Source organism: Eutrigla gurnardus, assembly GCF_963514095.1.
Source record: "Eutrigla gurnardus genome assembly, chromosome: 22".
Classification (NCBI taxonomy): domain Eukaryota; kingdom Metazoa; phylum Chordata; class Actinopteri; order Perciformes; family Triglidae; genus Eutrigla; species Eutrigla gurnardus.
This window is the reverse complement of record NC_139933.1, coordinates 13,158,354-13,177,480: the sequence shown is the minus strand read 5'-3', so window position 1 is coordinate 13,177,480 and position 19,127 is coordinate 13,158,354. Positions and strand designations below refer to the sequence as shown.

General features: G+C 47.6%; 1 protein-coding gene and 1 pseudogene across 3 annotated transcripts in view; one reads left to right on the top strand and one right to left on the bottom strand.

The window, feature by feature from the left end:
• LOC311008500 (microfibril-associated glycoprotein 4 pseudogene) overlaps positions 1–19,127 on the bottom strand; it is a 242,541-nt pseudogene that overhangs the window by 122,816 nt on the left and 100,598 nt on the right. The gene's annotated exons all lie outside the window — the stretch shown is intronic.
• Positions 127–19,072, top strand: heatr1 (HEAT repeat containing 1). Of its 2 annotated transcripts, none has more exons than XM_084040346.1 (45): positions 127–230; positions 1,446–1,599; positions 1,687–1,903; positions 2,094–2,235; positions 2,315–2,416; positions 2,500–2,640; positions 2,871–3,082; positions 3,168–3,301; positions 3,414–3,501; positions 3,607–3,708; positions 3,873–3,990; positions 4,102–4,209; positions 5,168–5,263; positions 5,406–5,494; positions 5,843–6,042; positions 6,124–6,245; positions 6,711–6,920; positions 7,197–7,371; positions 7,472–7,620; positions 7,875–8,067; positions 8,147–8,319; positions 9,487–9,651; positions 9,731–9,973; positions 10,082–10,213; positions 11,765–11,868; positions 11,986–12,132; positions 12,215–12,333; positions 12,424–12,545; positions 12,671–12,799; positions 12,993–13,217; positions 13,362–13,491; positions 13,590–13,771; positions 13,858–13,910; positions 13,985–14,108; positions 14,188–14,328; positions 14,495–14,805; positions 14,952–15,102; positions 15,213–15,383; positions 15,903–16,037; positions 16,299–16,403; positions 16,825–16,987; positions 17,621–17,772; positions 18,023–18,181; positions 18,257–18,365; positions 18,851–19,072. In XM_084040346.1, exons 2-45 carry the CDS (start codon positions 1,458–1,460, stop codon positions 18,937–18,939), a joined length of 6,474 nt encoding a protein of 2,157 aa, XP_083896472.1. In that variant the 5' UTR covers positions 127–230; positions 1,446–1,457; the 3' UTR covers positions 18,940–19,072. The 2 variants fall into 2 exon arrangements, with proteins under 2 accessions (XP_083896472.1, XP_083896471.1); XM_084040345.1 differs by having other exon boundaries at positions 5,165–5,263.

Sequence of the window (19,127 nt, the reverse complement as noted above, 5' to 3'; positions counted from 1 at the left end):
ATGGAGCGGACCCACAATTAATTTCAATGTGACGCAACCCATGCAAAGTCCGTCAACGGACGCGACCTGGCGGAGCTGCTCTACTATGTTGTGATTGGCTAAGGCACGTCACCCCGATGTCCCGCTCTCCTCTGCCGTGATTGGCTAGTCACGTCTGCTTTGACCCGGAAGAAGAATCGCCCAGAACGAGGTTGCTTCACCCATGTGTTTGTTTGAGTTACAGAAAACAGGTTAGAGTTTCTTCTCTGTGATTATTGTTATTGTCTTTATTGATTATCGATAACGTCATATTGTTCCGGCGTGTTTAAGTTAACGTTAGGTGCTCGCGAGACATTTAATGTCGTTTTAGCGACGACATTGCAAAAGTAAGAAGTCGGCAAGTTAGCATAGCTAACTAGCTAGCTAACATGTGTGTTACTAGCAAAACACCAGCGCGAGTTTTCTTTAACCACTTAATCTAACGTGAACTAGTTGTGTTAATGCAGTTAAAGAAGACTATCTGGCTGCAGTTACGTCACTGTCTGAATACAGCAGTTAGTCTGCAGTCAATTTAATCACATGCCGGACTCCCTTGGAAAAACTGCAGGTTTAGCAGAAATAATACTATATTTATCCAGAAGATCCACCTGTAAAACTGGCATGTTATTCTTAACATATTAAAAATACTTACTTATTTAGGTTCTTCACTTCGTTGCTTTAACTGACAGTTTAACTGGGGCTTCATTTAAACACGCTGCTCTAAAGTTTCTGAAGTGATTTCCAATATTTTGTTTTGTTTCAGAAAACAGTAGTTGATATAAACAAACACCTCCGATTAAATGGAGTTGATTTACTTGTCTTCAGATGAATGTAACAGGACTAGGGGTGTGAATCTTTGGCTTCACTTCGATTTGATAAAGGATTAGGAAGTTTCGATTCAAGGACACATTTCTTTTGTGAACGATTTGATTTGATTCTGTAAACCACGATTCGATTCAGTAAATTCTATATCCATGAAAAAAACATGTAATAATGAGAGTGAGACTATCTGTATATATCTGAAAGGTTAAACGATAAACAGACAACAGAATTACTTATTAAACATATTTATTCTATAAAAAAAGTAGTCCTGCATAATATGTTATGCTGAATACAAAAATGTAATTAAACATTGCTCAGTTATTTTGAACATTTTTCTATAGGCTACATGCTGGCACGGGAGAGAGTGCCTTAAAAGTCTTAAAACATTCATCATAATTAAGAATCATCATTCATAAGATTTAATAAATTGTTAAGCCAAAGCGATTCATTCTATTTATTTATTTATTTTAGCAGATTGCTTTAGTTGAATCAGTAGGACTGACCATCGATTCATCGATGCATCGCATGAGTGGTTACACTACTTAACAGGACATGTTGAGTGTGTGAACATTAGACGGATGTGAGTGTGTTTGTGTCTCCATCAGATTGACATCATCATGACGTCATTGGCCCACCAGCTAAAGAGGCTTGCGCTGCCTCAGAGTGACCCCAACCTGCTGACACGCAGAGAGGTCGCCTCGCTCCTCTTTGACCCCAAAGATGCTGCTACCATGGACAAGGGCACCTTCTACGCTCTGGGTGAGTCCTGGTCAGGATTCCCCACAACACCCTAGACACCAGTGTACTCCCTCACCATGACGTAAACCTCCTTCCTGCCCCTTCCAGGCTGCACAGGACTGGAGGAGCTACTGGGCATCGAACCGGCCTTCCTGGAGTTCCAGGACACCCTGTTCAGCCAGGCCTCGCTGACCCTGGAGCGCAGCATCCAGTCCAAAGAGGTCAACAAGAAGCTGGATGCTGGCATCTCGCTCTTCCTCACCCGCCTCTGCCCGTATTTCCCCCTCCGACCAGCGCACAAGTGCATCGAGTGGCTGGTTCACCGGTATGCATGAAGAACGCGTCACCACGGCTTATTCTAACAGATCTGTGTTAAAGTTCTGGTGCTGTTAACATCAGAACTTGTTGGAAATATGAATATGTTCTGTATTTAACAGAACGGTTTTCATTCAACTACTTACTCTGGTGTCATTTAAAGTAACTGGCCTGAGATCAGCTCCTGTGTTGTGTTGCAGCTTCCACATCCAGCTGTACAACGCCGATGCCCTGCTGGCGTGCGCGCTGCCGTACCACGACACAAACGTGTTCGTCAGAGTCCTGCAGCTCCTCCCTATCAAAGACGCCACTGGCCGCTGGAGTTGGCTGCAATGCCTGCAGGTCCGTCAGCCACTCGCATCAACGCTCATATGTTTACTGCTGGTGATGTTTGCTGAACGCTACCTCCTTGTCTCCCCAGAAACCCGGCGTGCCATTGTCCAGAGCAACGCTGGTCACTCACTGCTACAAGGACCTCAGCTTCATGGACTTCATCTGCACGCTGGTCACCGACGGCGTCCAGGTGATGATGTCACCACGCCTCACTGAGCCAACGCATGTTTCAACCGCACATCTAAACTTTCATCTTGTCCTCCTCTTCCTCAGGCATATGCAGGTCTCTCTCGCAGCGGCTCCCAGCTCAGAGTCCTCTGCTCCTTCTACGCATCCACCATCGTCTCCTCTCTGGACGCCGCGGACAAAGTGTCGGACAGCATCGTCTCCAAGCTGCTGCCATACGTCCAGAAGGTGAGATGCTCGCCGCCCGTTTTTGTTGTTTTTATTTGAGAGATGATTCTGTAACGGTTCACAAAGAAGGTTCACTTCTTCTTTCAATGGATTTTCTACTTTTTTCATCTGTTGCTTTGTTTTTTTGCCATAGAATCTGGATATTTTTTCTTTGTCATTGAGGGTTTTCTTAATAATGAATGGTTACTGAAGGTGGGCGTCGTATCGGGGTTTCTGTTTCGCCCCTGCAGGGTCTGAAGTCGCCACTCGCCGACTACAAAGCCGCCACCTACATGATCGTGTGCCAGCTGGCAGTGACGGTGGTGATGGAGGCGAGTCTGGTGGATGCGCTCGCCGCCCATGTCGCCGCATCACTGCTCAAAGAGCCCGCATTGGCCCAGGAGGGTCTGGGCTGCCTCGTCGTGCTGCTGCAGAACCAGAAGGAGGGCTCCGCCGGGCCCAGGTAGGACCAAGACCCACTCTGAACAGATCCAGACCCAGAACCCGTCGCTCCTCTCACCTGTTTCTTCTTGTCTGTTTGGCCTCAGAGCATTCGGCCGTCTGAGCTCGATGCCAGCGTTGGCGGCGACGCTGCAGGTCATGGCGGCAACTCACGATGTCAGCCCTCTGCTGCGCTACCTGTTGCCTCACCTGGTCCACGCTGCGTTCATCTGCAGTCCAGGTGAGATCTGGATCCACATGTGGAGACCCTGTCTCGGGTCTCAGTGGAATTGTTGTTTCCTGTTTGTGGTGAGACAGACTTTTACTTGTCTGTCTCTCTCTCTCTCTCTCAGATGAATCACAGACGGACCAGCTGGGGGTGTTGGAGTCCATCCTGGAGGCGGTCCCTTTGACCAAAGACCTGGACCAGACTGTGGCTCGGTAAACCTCATCCTACATCCACAACCAGTGCTGATGCTATTAACCTGTAATTCTGAAATGAGACAAGTCAGCTTTTCCTCTCTGGTCCTCGTGGTCCTCCTGCAGGTTGCTCCTGGACCAGTATCTGAGTAAGACAGAGCTCTCTGCTGAGGACCTGTCGGCCCTTGACCGACGTCTTCATCCTCTGGTTCGACTCTTTGAGTCCAGGTGAGTCTTATTTACAGAGCTCAACCCGTCTGTGTGTTGGGGGGTGAACACTGTGCTGCGTTAGTGTTAGCATTAGTTTTAGCATTAGTGTTAGCCTTAGAGTTAGCATTAGTGTTGGCTATAGAGTTACTGTTAACGTTAGCCACGTGTTTGTCTCCCGTCAGATACTGTTCAGCTCTGGACGCCGTTCTCTCGGGTCACGTGACCGACGTCAGCAGCAGTGAGCAGAAACTTCTCTTCCACCACTTCCTGTCTTTGTCCTTGAGCAATGGAAAATACCAGGTACACACATGTAGTATTACTACACATATGTAGTATTAGTACACACGTGTAGTATTAATACATAGTATTCGTTCTCTACAGATATTGAACATAAATCCTGTGTGTGTTTAGATTCTGGGCGACTCGGACACGTCGCTGTTCCTCAGTCTGAAACACCCACAGCCCTCAGTCCGGGTCTCGGCTGTGAAGCACCTGATGGGCGTCATCACTTCTGGACAGGTACGGCACCCTGGTCAGGTAGAGCACCCTGGTCGGGTAATCTTTATATATATTTATACACACACAATACTCACATTACTCACAAAAAGTAAGGGATATTCGTCTTTCAGGTGAAATTTCAGGATGAACCTAAAATGCACCATAACCTTTCAAGGTGAACTTAATTTGACCGTCTCTAAACTTTTGAATGCCAACTGTTCAATGTTTCAGTACTTTTTGCACAACTTGCTGTTCTCTAACATGGAGCTGAACGGCAGAATTCACAACAGGTGTTTGATACTTGAATCGATCAATTTTCTTCACCATGCTGTTCATATTTTTGACATCATGAGACCAAGACGACATCTGGCAATGGATCAACAGTACCTCGTTATTGAGACATTGACATTTTTTGTTGTGGTATACCCACTGCTGTTGCTGGCTTTTGTTGCTGTTTTGTTTTTTGATATCAGACCGCTTTGAAAATGTTTCAACCCAAGCCTATTCTCATCTTCAAAACAAATGTAAGGTTTATGGTGCTTATACACACTGCAGGTATAAATACACACTACAGGGACAAATACACACTGTGGGTATAAATACAGACTATTGGTATCCCACAATGCTTTGGGAGGTGCAGATATAAAAACACACTGCAGATATCCAGCGTGTGTTCGTTTTGATGCAGATGATTCACTATTATATAACAAAGTGATTCTAACTGAATTCATGGCAATGTTATGCATACTGTTCCATATCCCAAAGCATTGTGGGAACTGTAGTTCTACAACTTAAGGCAAGATTACCTCTCCAATAGAATTAAGAAAAAGAATATTAATAATAAGGGTTACAATGTGTTTTTCATGTAAATTCACTGTTTTGCAGCAACAGTTCAGAGGAAAGAACAATCTTCACTCAAGGGCCAATAACTGGCTTTTTCTTGCTGCTTTTAACTCATGGTCGTCTTCCTCCTCAGCAGCAGAGTTTGGATGAAGGCTTCCTGAAAGACGGCATCATGGACCGCCTGAAGGACGACGTGCCAGAGGTCGTGGGCGCTGCGCTCAAGGTCCTGGAGGTCAGTGTGTCAGGGAACGGGTGTGACATGGCGGTTTGTAATGCGGCGCCACCTGCAGGCCAGTCAGGCGGTTTCTAACACGGCGCCACCTACAGGCCGCCTAGGTGGTTTCTAACGGAGGACACTGTTGTTTCCTGCTCAGGTGCTGCTGGATGTTCTGGACCCTGAAGACACCGTCTCCAGTTTACTGTCACTGCTGCACAGAGTGGACGTGTCGGTGGCTGAGCTCTGGTCAGTGAATTACACACGATCATTCCCTTTTATTACCGTTATTGATCCATCAAATATGAGAGAATGAGCATCATTTACTGACAACTTTGTGTTTAAAGTCAGACTTAATGTAAGAAATGTCAAATAATAGATTTTCTCCCACTTGAGTTATTTAAGTTTATAGACGATTGTGAAATCTGTTATTTTTATTTAAACCAGTTTGTTTTATCTTCAGGCCATTTGAACACGTTGCATCTTACTTTGTTATCATCTTACTATTATTATGTAAGAATGATGGTTGTAAATATTGTTTTTAACGTTATCTTTGTGCATCTTCAGTAACTCTGAGCTCTCTGTTGCCCCCTACAGGCTTCCAGTCCTGACGGAGGCGGTGCGTTTACTGTCCGACCCGCGGCTGGGAAAAGGGGACGGCGAGCTGCTGCAGAGGGTGGGCTGGAGGCTGCTGCCTTTCCTGGTCATCACCTCCGCCGCCGAGCTCCAGCTACCCACCTGCGTAGCCCGGTCCTCCCTCGTCAGCCGACACCCGCTCACACTGAACTGGGCTCAAGGTGAAGGCTCGACCCAGCTCCCGTTTTTAATCTCAACACGGCCGAAGTATGAGGACCTGACACGTGTGTGTGTTCCCACAGAGCTGGATAAAGTGCTGAAGAGGAGTTCAGAATCTGACTTCCTGGGTTTCGCCAACGAGCGTCTCGTCTCCACGTTGGCGAGGAACCTGGCGTCCATGGAGCAGTTTTCCAGACGGGAGGCCGTGAGTTTTTCTGTTTTATTTATACACGGGTGTCATCAGGGTTCACCTCCGGGTGTCTTTGCTTTTGTTCTTCTTTGGAAGAACAGACAGAAGGAAGTGGTGTCTTTGTTGGGGACTACTTTCAGAGGCAGATGAATCCACATTTTGCGTTTGTATGTGGGTTTAAGTTTAAATATATGTATTTTATTATGTAAAATAAACCACAGAGGACAACAGGAAGGCTCATTGATTTATTATATGTATTATAGAAATATTTTCCCAAAAAGTTTCACTAATTTATACATTATATATATATATATATTTTTTTTTTATACTTTTCACAGATTTTATTTTTCATATTTTACTTGTGAAACGTCTAACTCTGGGTAGAGAATGTGTGAAGGAGCGTGTGGCTCAGAGGAGATAGCGGGTTACTTTCCCCGCTGGTTTGAGTACCGGCGTGAACTCTGTGTGTTTGGTCGTCAGCTGGAGAAGCTGGCTCTGGAGGTGGAGCAGCAGCAGGGGGGCTCCGGTCTCAGAGCGAGGACCACCTTCCTTGTGCTGACCCAGACTCTGCTGCTGGGTCTGGGCGATCTGAGCGAGACCCACCACCTGCTCACCGCTCACCGGGTCTACATGCTGTTGGAGGCCCCCCTTCTGGAGGTCATCAGGGCAGACTCCGCCCCCGACACCCAGGTGAGTTGAGATCCGGATCAAAGATCATCTAAAAAAACATTTATTGGAACATAGAAAATAATAAATTAACTTTATTCAAATTACGATGGGAAGAATTATTACAAGACTTAAAATTAGACGCTTGGCCCTTAAAAGACGATAATAATTATTAAATGTTATAAAACTACATAATTATACGAATATTAAGTTTTCATTGATTTAATTGTCAATTGTTCTTCAGTTATGTCTCATGAACAAATATTTACAGTACAAGCATTTTGTTCTGTGATGGAACAGGAAGCTGGAAGCCGCTTCGCTGCCGCCGCCTCCTTCCCTGCAGCCCTGACTGTCTACCTGAGCAGGTGTGAGCAGCAGACAGGTGGTCAGCGAGACGGAGGGTTCAGCCTTGTCCTCGTCTGTCTGCTCAGAGACTTCATATCCTCCCTCCGGTGTCACGACGGCTCCTTCAAAGGTCAGTAACCCTGTTGGTGTGAGACGGCCGTGAGGTCACCTGACCAGACGCTCGATGCCGTGTGGTCGCGTCTCCTGATTCACGTTCTCGTCTCTGCCAGGCGACGTCTGGTGGAACCCGGAGAAACTGGACACCAACACCTGCTGCTACCTTGGACTCATCTGCCGCCTCTTCAGCGTGGTGGTCAGCGGTGGCGGCGAGGGGCCGGCAGCTGGCAGCTTCAGGGACTTGATGAAGCTGCTCATCCAGGTATGAGGTCACTTCCTGTTCACAAGCACACCTGTGATACATCAGATATTAAACATTTTCTGGTCGGAGAGTTAAAGATCTCGACCAGCTGGTTAGCTTAGCTTAGCATAATTACTGGAAGCAAAGGGAAACAAACGTCTGTAAAGATGAATCGTGTTCATCAGCTGATGGATGTCGTTCCCTCTGAACCAGGCTAGCAGTTTTCTTTGTTTCCAGTCTTTGTGCTAAGCTAAGCTAAGCGTCCTCGTTCTCAGGTTCACCTGCGCGAGCCGCAGATGCTCTTCCGCTTCCTGTGCATGCTGTTGGGATACAGTAGTAACCATGGAGACCAGCTGGACGTGAAGGTGGGTGCTGTCCTGCAGACTCGCGCTCTCTACGTGTGCGGAGCTGTGTTAGGCGCCCAGCCGGCCGCCATGCTGGAGCAGCTGGTCGCCGCCGACTCGCCTGGTGAGAAACTCATTAAAGGCTTGTTCCAGGGTTAGCAACATGCTAACAGGCTAAGCTAATGCGTCTGTCTGTCCCTCAGTGGTCCCGTCACTGCTCTGCTGTCTCACCTCTCCTGTTCGGGAGGTTCGGAGGGCGGCCCTCAGCGCTCTGCAGAGCCTATCAGGAGCCACCGCATCTCCCTTCTGGCCAATCACAGAGAGGCTTCTGAAGATATCTGAGGAGATCCTCGCCGACCCGGCGTACCTGAGCCAGGTGAGTCCACGTGGCACAGCAGCAATAATGGAAAAAGGAGTTCCTCCAGAGATCTGAGAAGTTAGAAGATTTAATGTGTTAAAACAGTGCTTTCTTTGCCTTATTGAGAGAGGACAGACAAAAATGTAATTTCAGCGCACTGAAATTACATTTTTAAAAGGTTGAAACAAAGGGCACTTTAAAATGTTTTATTTCCAAATAATTTAGTGTGGAAAATTATATTTTGCTGTAAATTTTGCTTTCATCCAAACTTAATATTAATGTATCATTCATCTGAGAGTCTATAGAATTGTGTTTGCATGGAGACGCAGTTAATTGGAGTTAATTAATTTGAAGTGTCAATGAAACACACCTATTTTTTCAGTTTGCAGAATTATAGTTGACTTTGTGTTTTTACTCTTAACAACTGTAGTTAATTGATAATAAACTATTTTTGTTATTCGTAATTTGTTTCACAATTCGTGCATAAAATGCAACAATGCGTTTAAAATAAAAGCAAAGAATTGTCACATTTACATTTATTTTATAAAATAGGATACAGAGAATTAAACAAGCCACACTCCGTTTACGTTTTCCATGAAGTCTTTACCTTTTCATCTTTTATCATGATGATTTAATTCATCATTCAGTCAGACTACTTACAATGGTTTAAATGCGGATGTATTCTAGATAAAGTTTGTACAGGTGTATAACATCCTGAGCACCTCCCTACTGTTCCTCAGGGGTGTGTTCCACAAAGCAGGTTTTGCTAAAACGTGTGTTAACCCTGAGAAGAGGGATACTCTGAGTTTTCTGTTCCAGAAAGACAGTGAACTCGACCTTTTAGGTCGACCCCAACCTACTCGCTGGCAGGTTTTCTTCATCAAACCAAAACAGGACAGTAAATGTCTGCCACGACAGCTGTCTCTACTTTGCTGCAGTTACGTTGCTCTGCTTTCTAAAGATGAGCTCGTTTTCTACATAAACACCTATCTAATAACTCTCTCCCCGTTGCCATGGTGAATCGTAGTATCGGAGCTCCATTGATGATGGCTTTGTAGAGTCGGCAGGCACGCGCGTAACTCATTCACAACTAATTCAGAACAGCTGTCCTGGAACCGTTGGTTGAGCTTGCTTTCTGGAATACACCCCCTGTTCTTGGTGTTCTTAGTGTTGTTGTTGTTCCAGGCCCTTGGCGTGCTCCACGAGGAGTCTTCTTCTGTGAAACTGAAGCCGCAGCAGCAGCAGCTGCAGGCAGCGCTTCAGCAGTTGCTGCAGAGCATCCAGTCTGCCGTCTGCCCGTCGTACAGCGCCTGCTGCCTGCTGCGAGCGCTGAGCCACGTCAGCGGACAGGTGAGACAGTAGCACACCTGCACACCTGCAGCGTGACCATGCCCACCGCACGGCTCTCATAGCTCTTCCCCCTTCTCAGACTGTCCTGTCAGACCTGCTCCCTGCTCTGGACCGCCTCCTGGAGCAGAGTGGCCCCGACAGCGCTACCCTGCTGCGGACTGAGGCGCAGCTGATGCACCTGGTCCTGGGGAAGTACAACGAGGCGGCAGCCCCCCTGCTGGCCCGGGACCAGAACTGTTTGGATCTGTTTGTCAGAGCTCTGAGGACCTCGGCCCAGCCTCACCCCGACATCCCCAGCTGCCAGATCATTGCTCTGGAACAGGTTAGGATTACCCAGAAAGCCAGAATAGTACTGGGATTCAAGACCAGATCTACATTTACATTTATATTTAGGGCATTTAGCAGACGCTAAACCTCTTCCTCTCTGCAGATCACCAAGCCGTTCTTCTCGGCCCTCGGAGATGACGGTGTACAGCAGACGCTGCTGTCGGTGATGTTCGACGTACTGATGGAGAGCAAGAGCCCCCTGGTGGCCAACACCATCAGCACCGTCTTCAAAGGGGTGAGTCAAACAGGGGGGGGCAGGGCGAGACCACGTCTGCTGATGAATACTGACTGTCAGACCTTAAACTGGGTGAGTTAGTGACTTAACCCAGAGTTTTGGTTGAAGGGTCACAAGTCATGTTCAGAGCCACATCATTGGATCCTGGTCTAGAACCAAAGTCCCGTTCCAGTCTCCGGTCTTTACTGTGAAACTGAACCATCAGAACTTCATCAAACCTGAATCAGAGTTGTTTGTACTGCAGCTTTACTGATCTGGGACCAGAGAGAGGAGGAAAGGTCAAGTTGTTCAGATAGCATGCTAGTTAGCTAGCTGGTTCATGATGGACCTATACATTAGCTTATGCTAATCGCCAACACGCTAGCTTTTGTTATGACTATGGCTAGCTTAGTGCAATATACACTTTTAACTGGGGCTGGGCGATTTGGCCTAAAAATAAAATCTCATTTTTTTTTTCAAACTAATGTTTCTACAAACATTAGTGAAAGAATGAGTCGCTCTCAGGAGCTCAGTGAATTCTAGCATGGTACCGTGATAGGATGCCACCTGTGCAACAAGTCCAGTCGTGAAATGTCCTCACTCCTAAATATTCCACAGTCAACTGTCAGTGGGATTATAACAAGTGGAAGCGATTGGGAACGACAGCAACTCAGCCAAGAAGTGGTAGGCCACTCAAAATGACGGAGCGGGGTCAGCAGATGCTGAGGCACATAGTGCACAGAGGTCGCCAACTTTCTGCAGAGTCAATCACTACAGACCTCCAAACTTCATGTGGCCTTCAGATTAGTTCAAGAACAGCGTAGAGAGCTTCATGGAATGGGTTTCCATGGCGAGCAGCTGCATCCAAGCCATACATCAGCAAGTGCAATGCAAAGCGTCAGATGCAGTGGTGTAAAGCACGCCGCCACTGGACTCTAGACCAGTGGAGATGTGTTCTCTGGAGGGACCAATCATGCTTCTCCATCTGGTAATCTGATGTACGAGTCTGGGTTTGGTGGTTGCCAGGACAACGGTACTTGTCTGACTGCATTGGGCCATGCCAAGTTTGGTGGAGGGGGATTATGGTGTGGGGTTGTTTTTCAGGAGCTGGGCTTGGCCCCTTAGTTCCCGTCCAACATCAGTGTGTGACCTCACAAATCAGGTCAAAAAGTCCCATAAACACTCCTAAACCTTGTGGAAAGCCTTCCCAGAAGACTTGAAGCTGTTATAGCTGCAAAGGGTGGACCAACATCATATTAAACCCTTTGGATTAAGAATGGGATGTCACTGAAGTTCATATGCGAGTCAAGGCAGGCGAGCGAATACTTTTCGCAATATAGTGTATGTGTATGCTAGCAGTTAGCATTAGCTATTAGCATGAGTGATTCCCAGGGTAACTGGAAGGGTAACAGCTGCTCCTCACTGATGCTCCTCCCGCCACAGTCTCAGAGATGCTGGTTGTAGGGGTGGGGGGGAAGTGAATCACTAGAAATAACCAGATAGACCCAACATGATACTGTAGAAAATAATGATGACTTCCTGGTCATCTAACGGCATTTTTCTCGGTGACAGATCGCCGTCGACGGTCAGCTGGTGGCCAATGAGCTTGCTCCACCAGAGAAAGCCACAGTGAGTGTGTCGGTGCAGCAGAGCCGCCGGAGCAGGAGCACCCACAGGTGATGTTTTACAACAACTTTACTTTCACTCTCAGGTTCTTCAAACAGTCAGCCAGTTAACGACGGCGTTTCGTTAGAGATATTTTTGTTTAAACAGTATTGTTGTTGATGGGACAGGAAGCCTCAGGAGCCTGGGGATGGAAGTCCAGAAGGGGGCGCTGTTTCCTGGCAGAGAGTGGCCCTGATCCTGGAGCTGCTGCAGCACAAGAAGAAGCTGAAGAGAGCAGAGACGCTGGTGCCGGTCCTGTTCTCTCTCCTCGCCAGGTAACATCCCATCTATGCTGGGCCACGTATACCCTGGTGGACCCCGGTGCGGCTTGGAGCTGATGTGTGTTTGTGTCCTCAGGACTCTGGACTCGGGTCCAGGGGACCAGACCAACCTGGAGTACACCAAACAGCTGCTGCTCAGCTGCCTGCTGAACGTCTGCAACAGAGTGTGTCCTGATGGGGGCACTGTGGGACCCGGTAGGCCAGCAGAGAGACAGGTCCACCACAGAAGAAGACCTGTGCAGGAAGAGAACTAACAGAGCCTTTTTCCCATGATCCTCTCTGCAGACGTGCTGGATGAAGATAAATTCAGCGTGGAGCTGGTGGTTCAGTGCATCAGAGCGTCCGACGTGCCGCAGACGCATCACCACGCCCTGCTGCTGCTGGGCGCCGCCGCCGCCATCTTCCCCGTGAGTGTCTGCACCTGTTCTGTGGTGATAATGTGGCAGATCACCATGGTGATAATGTGATGGATCAACATGGTCATAATGTGATGGATCACCATGGTGATAATGTGACCTGTGTGACCCTCCAGGAGAAGGTCCTCCTCAACATCATGCCCATCTTCACCTTCATGGGCGCCAGCATCATGCGTCTGGACGACGCCTACAGCTTCAGAGTCATCGACAAGACGGTGCAGATGGTCATACCTGCTCTGATCCAGGTGAGACTCTGACCATGACCAACCTGGATAATCTGGATTCTCAAAACCTGGATCTTATTTTGGAGCAGTTTTCATTCTGTTATCAAAAAGTATGTTTAAAATTCCTCTTCTCCCTCCTCTTCCTCCACTTCCTCTCCCTCCTCTTCCTCCTCCTCTTCCCCCTCCTACTTTTCTCTCGCTTCCTCCTCCTCAGGCCCACCAGCTCTCTGATGGCGGCTCTTCCTCTCATGTCGTTGCTGTGGTGACGAGGATCATGCACGTGTTTGCCGAAGCTCTTCCTCACGTGCCCGATCACCGCCGGCTGCCGATCCTGAGTCAGCTGGTGTCCACGCTGGGCCCCGCCCGCTTCCTCTGGGTCCTGATGCTGATCCTGTTCAAGCTGCACGCCACACAGACTGCAAACTCCACCAGTGAGAAGGCAAGTGTGGGAGCAAGGCATTGTGGGAGTGTCATCTGCGGAAATCCATGCATACATTTCCCCTCTGGCGCCGCTTTTATTTTGGTAGAACTTAAAAGCGGGTAGACAGGAAGTAGATCCCACAGCGTGTATTGGTGTTTTCAGGACGCCGCTCTGGAGAAAGACGTGGACTTCTGGATCTCGCTCTGCTGTCAGTTCGAGGTGAACGACCAGCTCGCCGCCCTCATCAGCATTATCAGCTTCCTGCTGCAGCTGCCCGACGACAAGGACGACGGTGAGTCAGCAAAACACTCGCTCACTTCACTTATTAAAAACCGCAAACTCACGTAGACGCGTGAGAGAAGAAATACTGACGCTGGTTTCTGTCTGCAGCGGCAGCGAAGCGCGCCGTCTGCGCACGAGGGGCGAAGAAGAAGACAGAGGAGGATGAGGAGAAGGTGGAGGAGCTCATCTTCAGTCTGGAGGCTCACAGCAGCAAAGAGCTGCGACACTTCAAGTTCCTGTCCATCTCCTTCATGGCTCAGCTGCTCAGCTCGTCCAGCTTCATCGGGAAGGTGGGCGGAGCCTCTGGGAGCGTTAACGGCGGCGACAGGTGTCCTGTGGTGTTCCTTGTGTAACTGTTTGCTCGCTGCTGTTTCAGGTCGTGGACGGAGGAGACGCGGCGGACGAGTCTCTGCAGCCGCTGCAGCAGAGGTGAGTCCCCCCAGACAAGGCTTTAACTTCTTCTGACAGGAAGCAGCCGGTGATCATGTGATCTGCTGTTTCAGGCTGCTGGAGGAGATCCTGCGTTACATCCACAGCATTGCTCGCTGCGTGGAGGACAGTGCCGCCAAACCCACCGCCAAGTTCTGGAGGGTCCTGCTCAACAAAGCCTACGACGTCCTGGACAAGGTAAATATACCTCCAGTACTTGATCTGGTTTAGTTACAGTGATGATGTCAAACGCTGTGCTGATGTCACTGTTGTCCAGGTGAACTCCTTGTTGCCCACGGATACCTTCATCACGGTGATGAGGGGGCTGATGGGAAACCATTTGCCGTCCGTCAGGAGGAAAGCCATGGAGCTACTGAACAACAAGCTGCAGCAGCGGACGCAGTGGGAGGAGCAACAGGTGAGTCGATCCATCTCCTCATGTAATCGGAATTATCTGCCGTTTTCAAAAATCTACCTCTAAAAGTACAATTTAGATTTTTTTTTAAATATGTATAATGTAAGTGTTTCAAATAAAACTGAGTCTCTCTCTCTCTCTCTCTCTCCCTCTATCCCCCCCACCACAGGTCACCGTGCTTGTTCAGCTGACCGGCGATCTCCTGAGCATTGTGGGTAAAAGCAGCAGGAGCTGTAAGGTTGTGGAGGCAGAGCAGGAGGCGGAGCAAGCCATCAACCGGCAGACGGCGCTCTACAGCCTCAAGCTGCTCTGCCGCAGTTTTGGCTCCGACCACCAGGAGGCGTTTGTCCCTGTCCTACTGCAGGCTGTGGATATCGTCATGGCGACTGAGGAGGAGAAGAATGTGATGGGCAGTGCTCTGCTCTGCATCGCCGAGGTCGTCGGCACGCTCAAGGCTCTTGCCATACCACAGTTACCAAGGTAACCATTAAATAATTGAGTAATTATTTTTATTATGTGTAATTATTATATACATTAGGTTTTAATTATTATTATATACATTAGGTATTAATTATTATTATATATTATTATTATTATTGAAATTATGCCCTGGTTGTGTCCTGCAGGTTGATGCCGGCGCTGCTGCTCACACTGATGGAGCGGAAGGAGCTGCTGACCAATGAGATCTACCTGCTGAGCGCCGTCACGGCCCTCCAGCGCGTCTCCGAGACGCTGCCCCACTTCATCAGCCCATACCTGCAGGACACCACCTCTCAGGTAAACACTCCGCCTCTCGGGTAAACACTCCACCTCTCGGGTAAACACTCCACCTCTCAGGTAAACACACGTGAGAGCTGAACAAGTCTTCCTGCTTCCTGTTCCCGCAGGTGTGTCGGCTGACCCGGCTGGTAGACTCCTCCCCGTCCTCGTCTTCTGCCGCTGTTCAGCTGTCCAGGCGCCTCGCCTCCCTCAGGAGTACCCTGGCCACCCAGCTGCCCCCCAGGGTCCTACTGCCCACCGTGTCCAGGTGCTACAGCAGCATGGTGGTCGACAAGAAGGTGGGAGATCCTCTCATTTTTAATCTGCAGGCGTTTGTTTACACGGTCATCGACAACGTGAGCTCAAATGTTGAATCATCAACATTTACTTCTATTCAGCCGTCATAATAATAAACAACATATTCAATCAACTTTATTAAAGGTTCTTTACATGCCTGAACCACGATTTAAACGTTTTAAAGAAAAGCAGGCAGATAAACAAGAAAACCTGTAACCGTAACCTCACACTTAAGGCTGAGGGAGTGAAGGATAGAAGTCAACTACATCTCCCAGGGTGCATTTGACCAACAAACATCCAATCACAGCGTTAATGACCATTTTACTTTTAGATCACATATTTGTTTACAAATTCACAGATTTGAGCCTCTGACTGGCTTTTTCCTCAAAACAGCTCATGTTTTTTTTTTTTTTTACCATCCACCAAACTGAGAGAGAACTCTTCCCAGAGACTGGGATTCTCTGCACAAACTCAGACAGTCCTGATGTGATCGTTGATCAGCGCTGTGTGTTTCCCTGCAGCGCCAGCTGGCGGCGCTGATGAGCATCCTGAAGGAGCACATCAGTCACATGGAGAAAGAGACGCTCAACTCCCACCAATCAGAGCTCACCTCCTTCTTCCTTGCTGCCCTGGACTTCAGAGCAGAACACTGTGAGGTGAGTCAGGTTTCTACTGGTCCCCCCAGGTCTGGTCCGCTAGGTCTGATCCTCCATGTCTGGTCCCCCAAGGTCCGGTCCTCCCAGGTCCGGTCCTTCCGTTGACTTTGAGAAACGCCTTCTGCGTTGCAGTTGTAGCGGACAGGAAGCAGCAGACGGCTCCATCATGTGACTTCTTCTGTTGTGCTAGCCCCACCCATGTTGCAAACAGTTTCTACACACCTCAGCATTGTTGTCTGACTCCTCACTTCCTGTCTCCAGGGCGACCTGCAAGCGACGGCGGAGATCGAGGGCTGCGTGATCGACTGTCTGCTCGCCATGGTGATGAAACTGTCCGAGGTCACGTTCAGGCCACTCTTCTTCAAGGTAACGTTAGAAACCAGAGAGTGTTGTTGTTGTTTGTCCAGGGACCAGAGGCCTGTGGAAACGCAGCAGGATTTGGGGTTAGCGCGGTAACTTCTGGGTTAACTCTGGGTTTTCCGTCCTACAATGCTGGTTTACTTCTTACCGGGGTGCATCGCCATGGTAACTTACGCTGCAGAGATGTACCCCGATAAGAAGTGGACAACCGGCGTAGGACTGTAAACCCAGAATTAACCCTGAAGTTATCTCGCTAACCCCAAATTCTGCTTCGTAGTTCAGGCCACTGGCCTCTGATCAGTGTTGTTGTTTGTCCTGATCAGTGTTGTTGTTGTTGTTTGTCCTGATCAGTGTTGTTGTTGTTGTTTGTCCTGATCAGTGTTGTTGTTGTTTGTCCTGATCAGTGTTGTTGTTGTTTGTCCTGCAGCTATTCGACTGGAGTAAATCTCACAGTAAAGAGCGCCTGCTGACTTTCTACCGACTGTCGGACTTCATCGCAGAGAGACTCAAAGGACTCTTCGTCCTGTTTGCCGGGAATCTGGTGAAACCTTTTGCTGATCTTCTGCGACAGACGAACGCCTCCCAGACGGGTGAGACCTCTTATTTATTTGAATTATATTTATTTTATTTTATTGGTTGCAATGATCTTATTTTGTCTTGGAACGTCTTTCATTTCCTTTAGTTTTATTTTATTATATTTTATTTTATTACTTTTTATTTTACTTTATTTGATTTTATCTCGTCTTTTAATTGTCATTTAATTACATTTATTTGGTTTCTTGGACTTTCCTTTTACTTTGTAATTTTAAATAAATTAACCTTTTTATTTAGTTTTACCCTGAAATTTGTTCATTTATTTTGTGTTTTATTTATTTATTTTTTCATGGATTTATTTCCTTTTAGTTAATTTTAAGTTATTTTTCTTTGTTTATTATTATTATTATTATGCTTCAGTGTATTTTATTATACTTATATTTTACATAACTTAAATACATTCAATATTGATGTATTTTATTGGACTTTAGTTTAGTTCAATTTGAGTTAAATGTAATATTATTGATTCACACTGTCGATGTTAAATTTAAAACGTGTTCTTTAGACCATTTACCTTCACCCTCCTTTATTTTTCTTATATCTTTGACTTTTAATGTGCAAGTAGAGTTTTTTGGAGCAACATGAACATTGACCATAAATAATCCTAATTATTGATCACGTCTCTGTAGACGAGTTACTGTTTGACAGGTGTGCTGAAGAGAAGACCAGCCTGCTGCTTTGCCTCGTCCTCGACTGTCTCCACAAGATCTTCCTCTACGACACACAGAGGTTCCTCAGCAGGGAGCGAGCCGACGCTCTGATGGGCCCCCTAGTGGACCAGGTGACACCTCACATGATCCCGTTTCCTTAGCAACGCTGCTTTTAGTGTAACAGTTTTAATAAGAGTTGGCGTGATCGCAGCTCTGCTGGAGGACTGAACAGATCCACAAGATGCTTAGCAGTTTCCCTCATCAACTTCTCACAGATCTTCATCTGGATTTAGAGGCCAAATGGTCACTTCAGTCTCCAGATATTGAGGGAGGTTGACAGTCATGTTGTCATGGTAACAACACTAGGTTCTGTCTCTGCAGCTGGAGAACTCTGTGGGTGGAGAGCAGGTCTTCCAGCAGAGGGTGACCCAGCACTTGGTCCCCTGTGTGGGTCAGTTCTCTGTGGCGCTGGCTGATGACTCTCAGTGGAAAACTCTCAACTACCAGATCCTCCTGAAGACCAGACACCCAGACTCCAAGGTGAGACCCCACACGACACCCCTCCCCCCACCCCCCTCTGATCCTAGTACTGATCCTATCTTCCCCCCACCTCAGGTGCGGTTTTCCTCTCTCCTCCTGTTGATGGAGTTGGCGTCCAGACTGAAGGAGAACTACGTGGTGCTGCTTCCAGAGACAATCCCCTTCCTGGCAGAACTCATGGAGGGTCAGCACGCACACACATACACGCACACACACACGCACACGCACACATACACACCACACACACGCACACATACACACACCACACCACACACACACACACACACACACACACACACACACACACACACACAAACACACACAAACATGCACGCACGCACACACACACACACACCACACACACCACACACACACACACGCACACGCACACACACACACACACACACACACACACACACACCACACCACGCACACATACACCACACGCACACACACCACGCACACACACACATACACCACGCACACACACACATACACCACGCACACACACACACCGATTAGAAGAATTAATATATACAACAGTAATAATACATTACTGTTCTGATGTTGATGTTGGAGTAACGTATCATAGTACTACTTATCACTACACCCCCTGTAGTGTAGTACTACGTTTATTGTACTAATATATAATACATGTGTGTGTTCCAGATGAGTGTGAGCATGTGGAGCAGCAGGTCCAGAAGGTGGTTCAGGAGATGGAGAAGATCCTTGGAGAACCTCTACAGAGCTACTTCTAATACACTCTGACACACACATGCACACAATAATATACATACACACACCAGATGTGGAGTTCAATCATTATTTCATGTTTTTCTGTCTGATGTGAAATTTGTACTTTTTTATGTTATAAAACATTTTTTTCTTAAATTGTTTTCTCCAGTTTTTCCTTTTAAACAGACTGAAACTTGAACTTACATTTCAG

Excerpts from the sequence above, each read along its gene's own strand:
- heatr1 (XM_084040345.1), top strand. The coding sequence starts at position 1,458 with ATGACGTCATTGGCCCACCAGCTAAAGAGGCTTGCGCTGCCTCAGAGT. Across the intron at positions 11,869-11,985 it reads CGGAGCAGGAGCACCCACAG|GAAGCCTCAGGAGCCTGGGG; the intron begins GTGATGTTTTAC and ends TTGATGGGACAG. Across the intron at positions 12,334-12,423 it reads TGGGGGCACTGTGGGACCCG|ACGTGCTGGATGAAGATAAA; the intron begins GTAGGCCAGCAG and ends TCCTCTCTGCAG.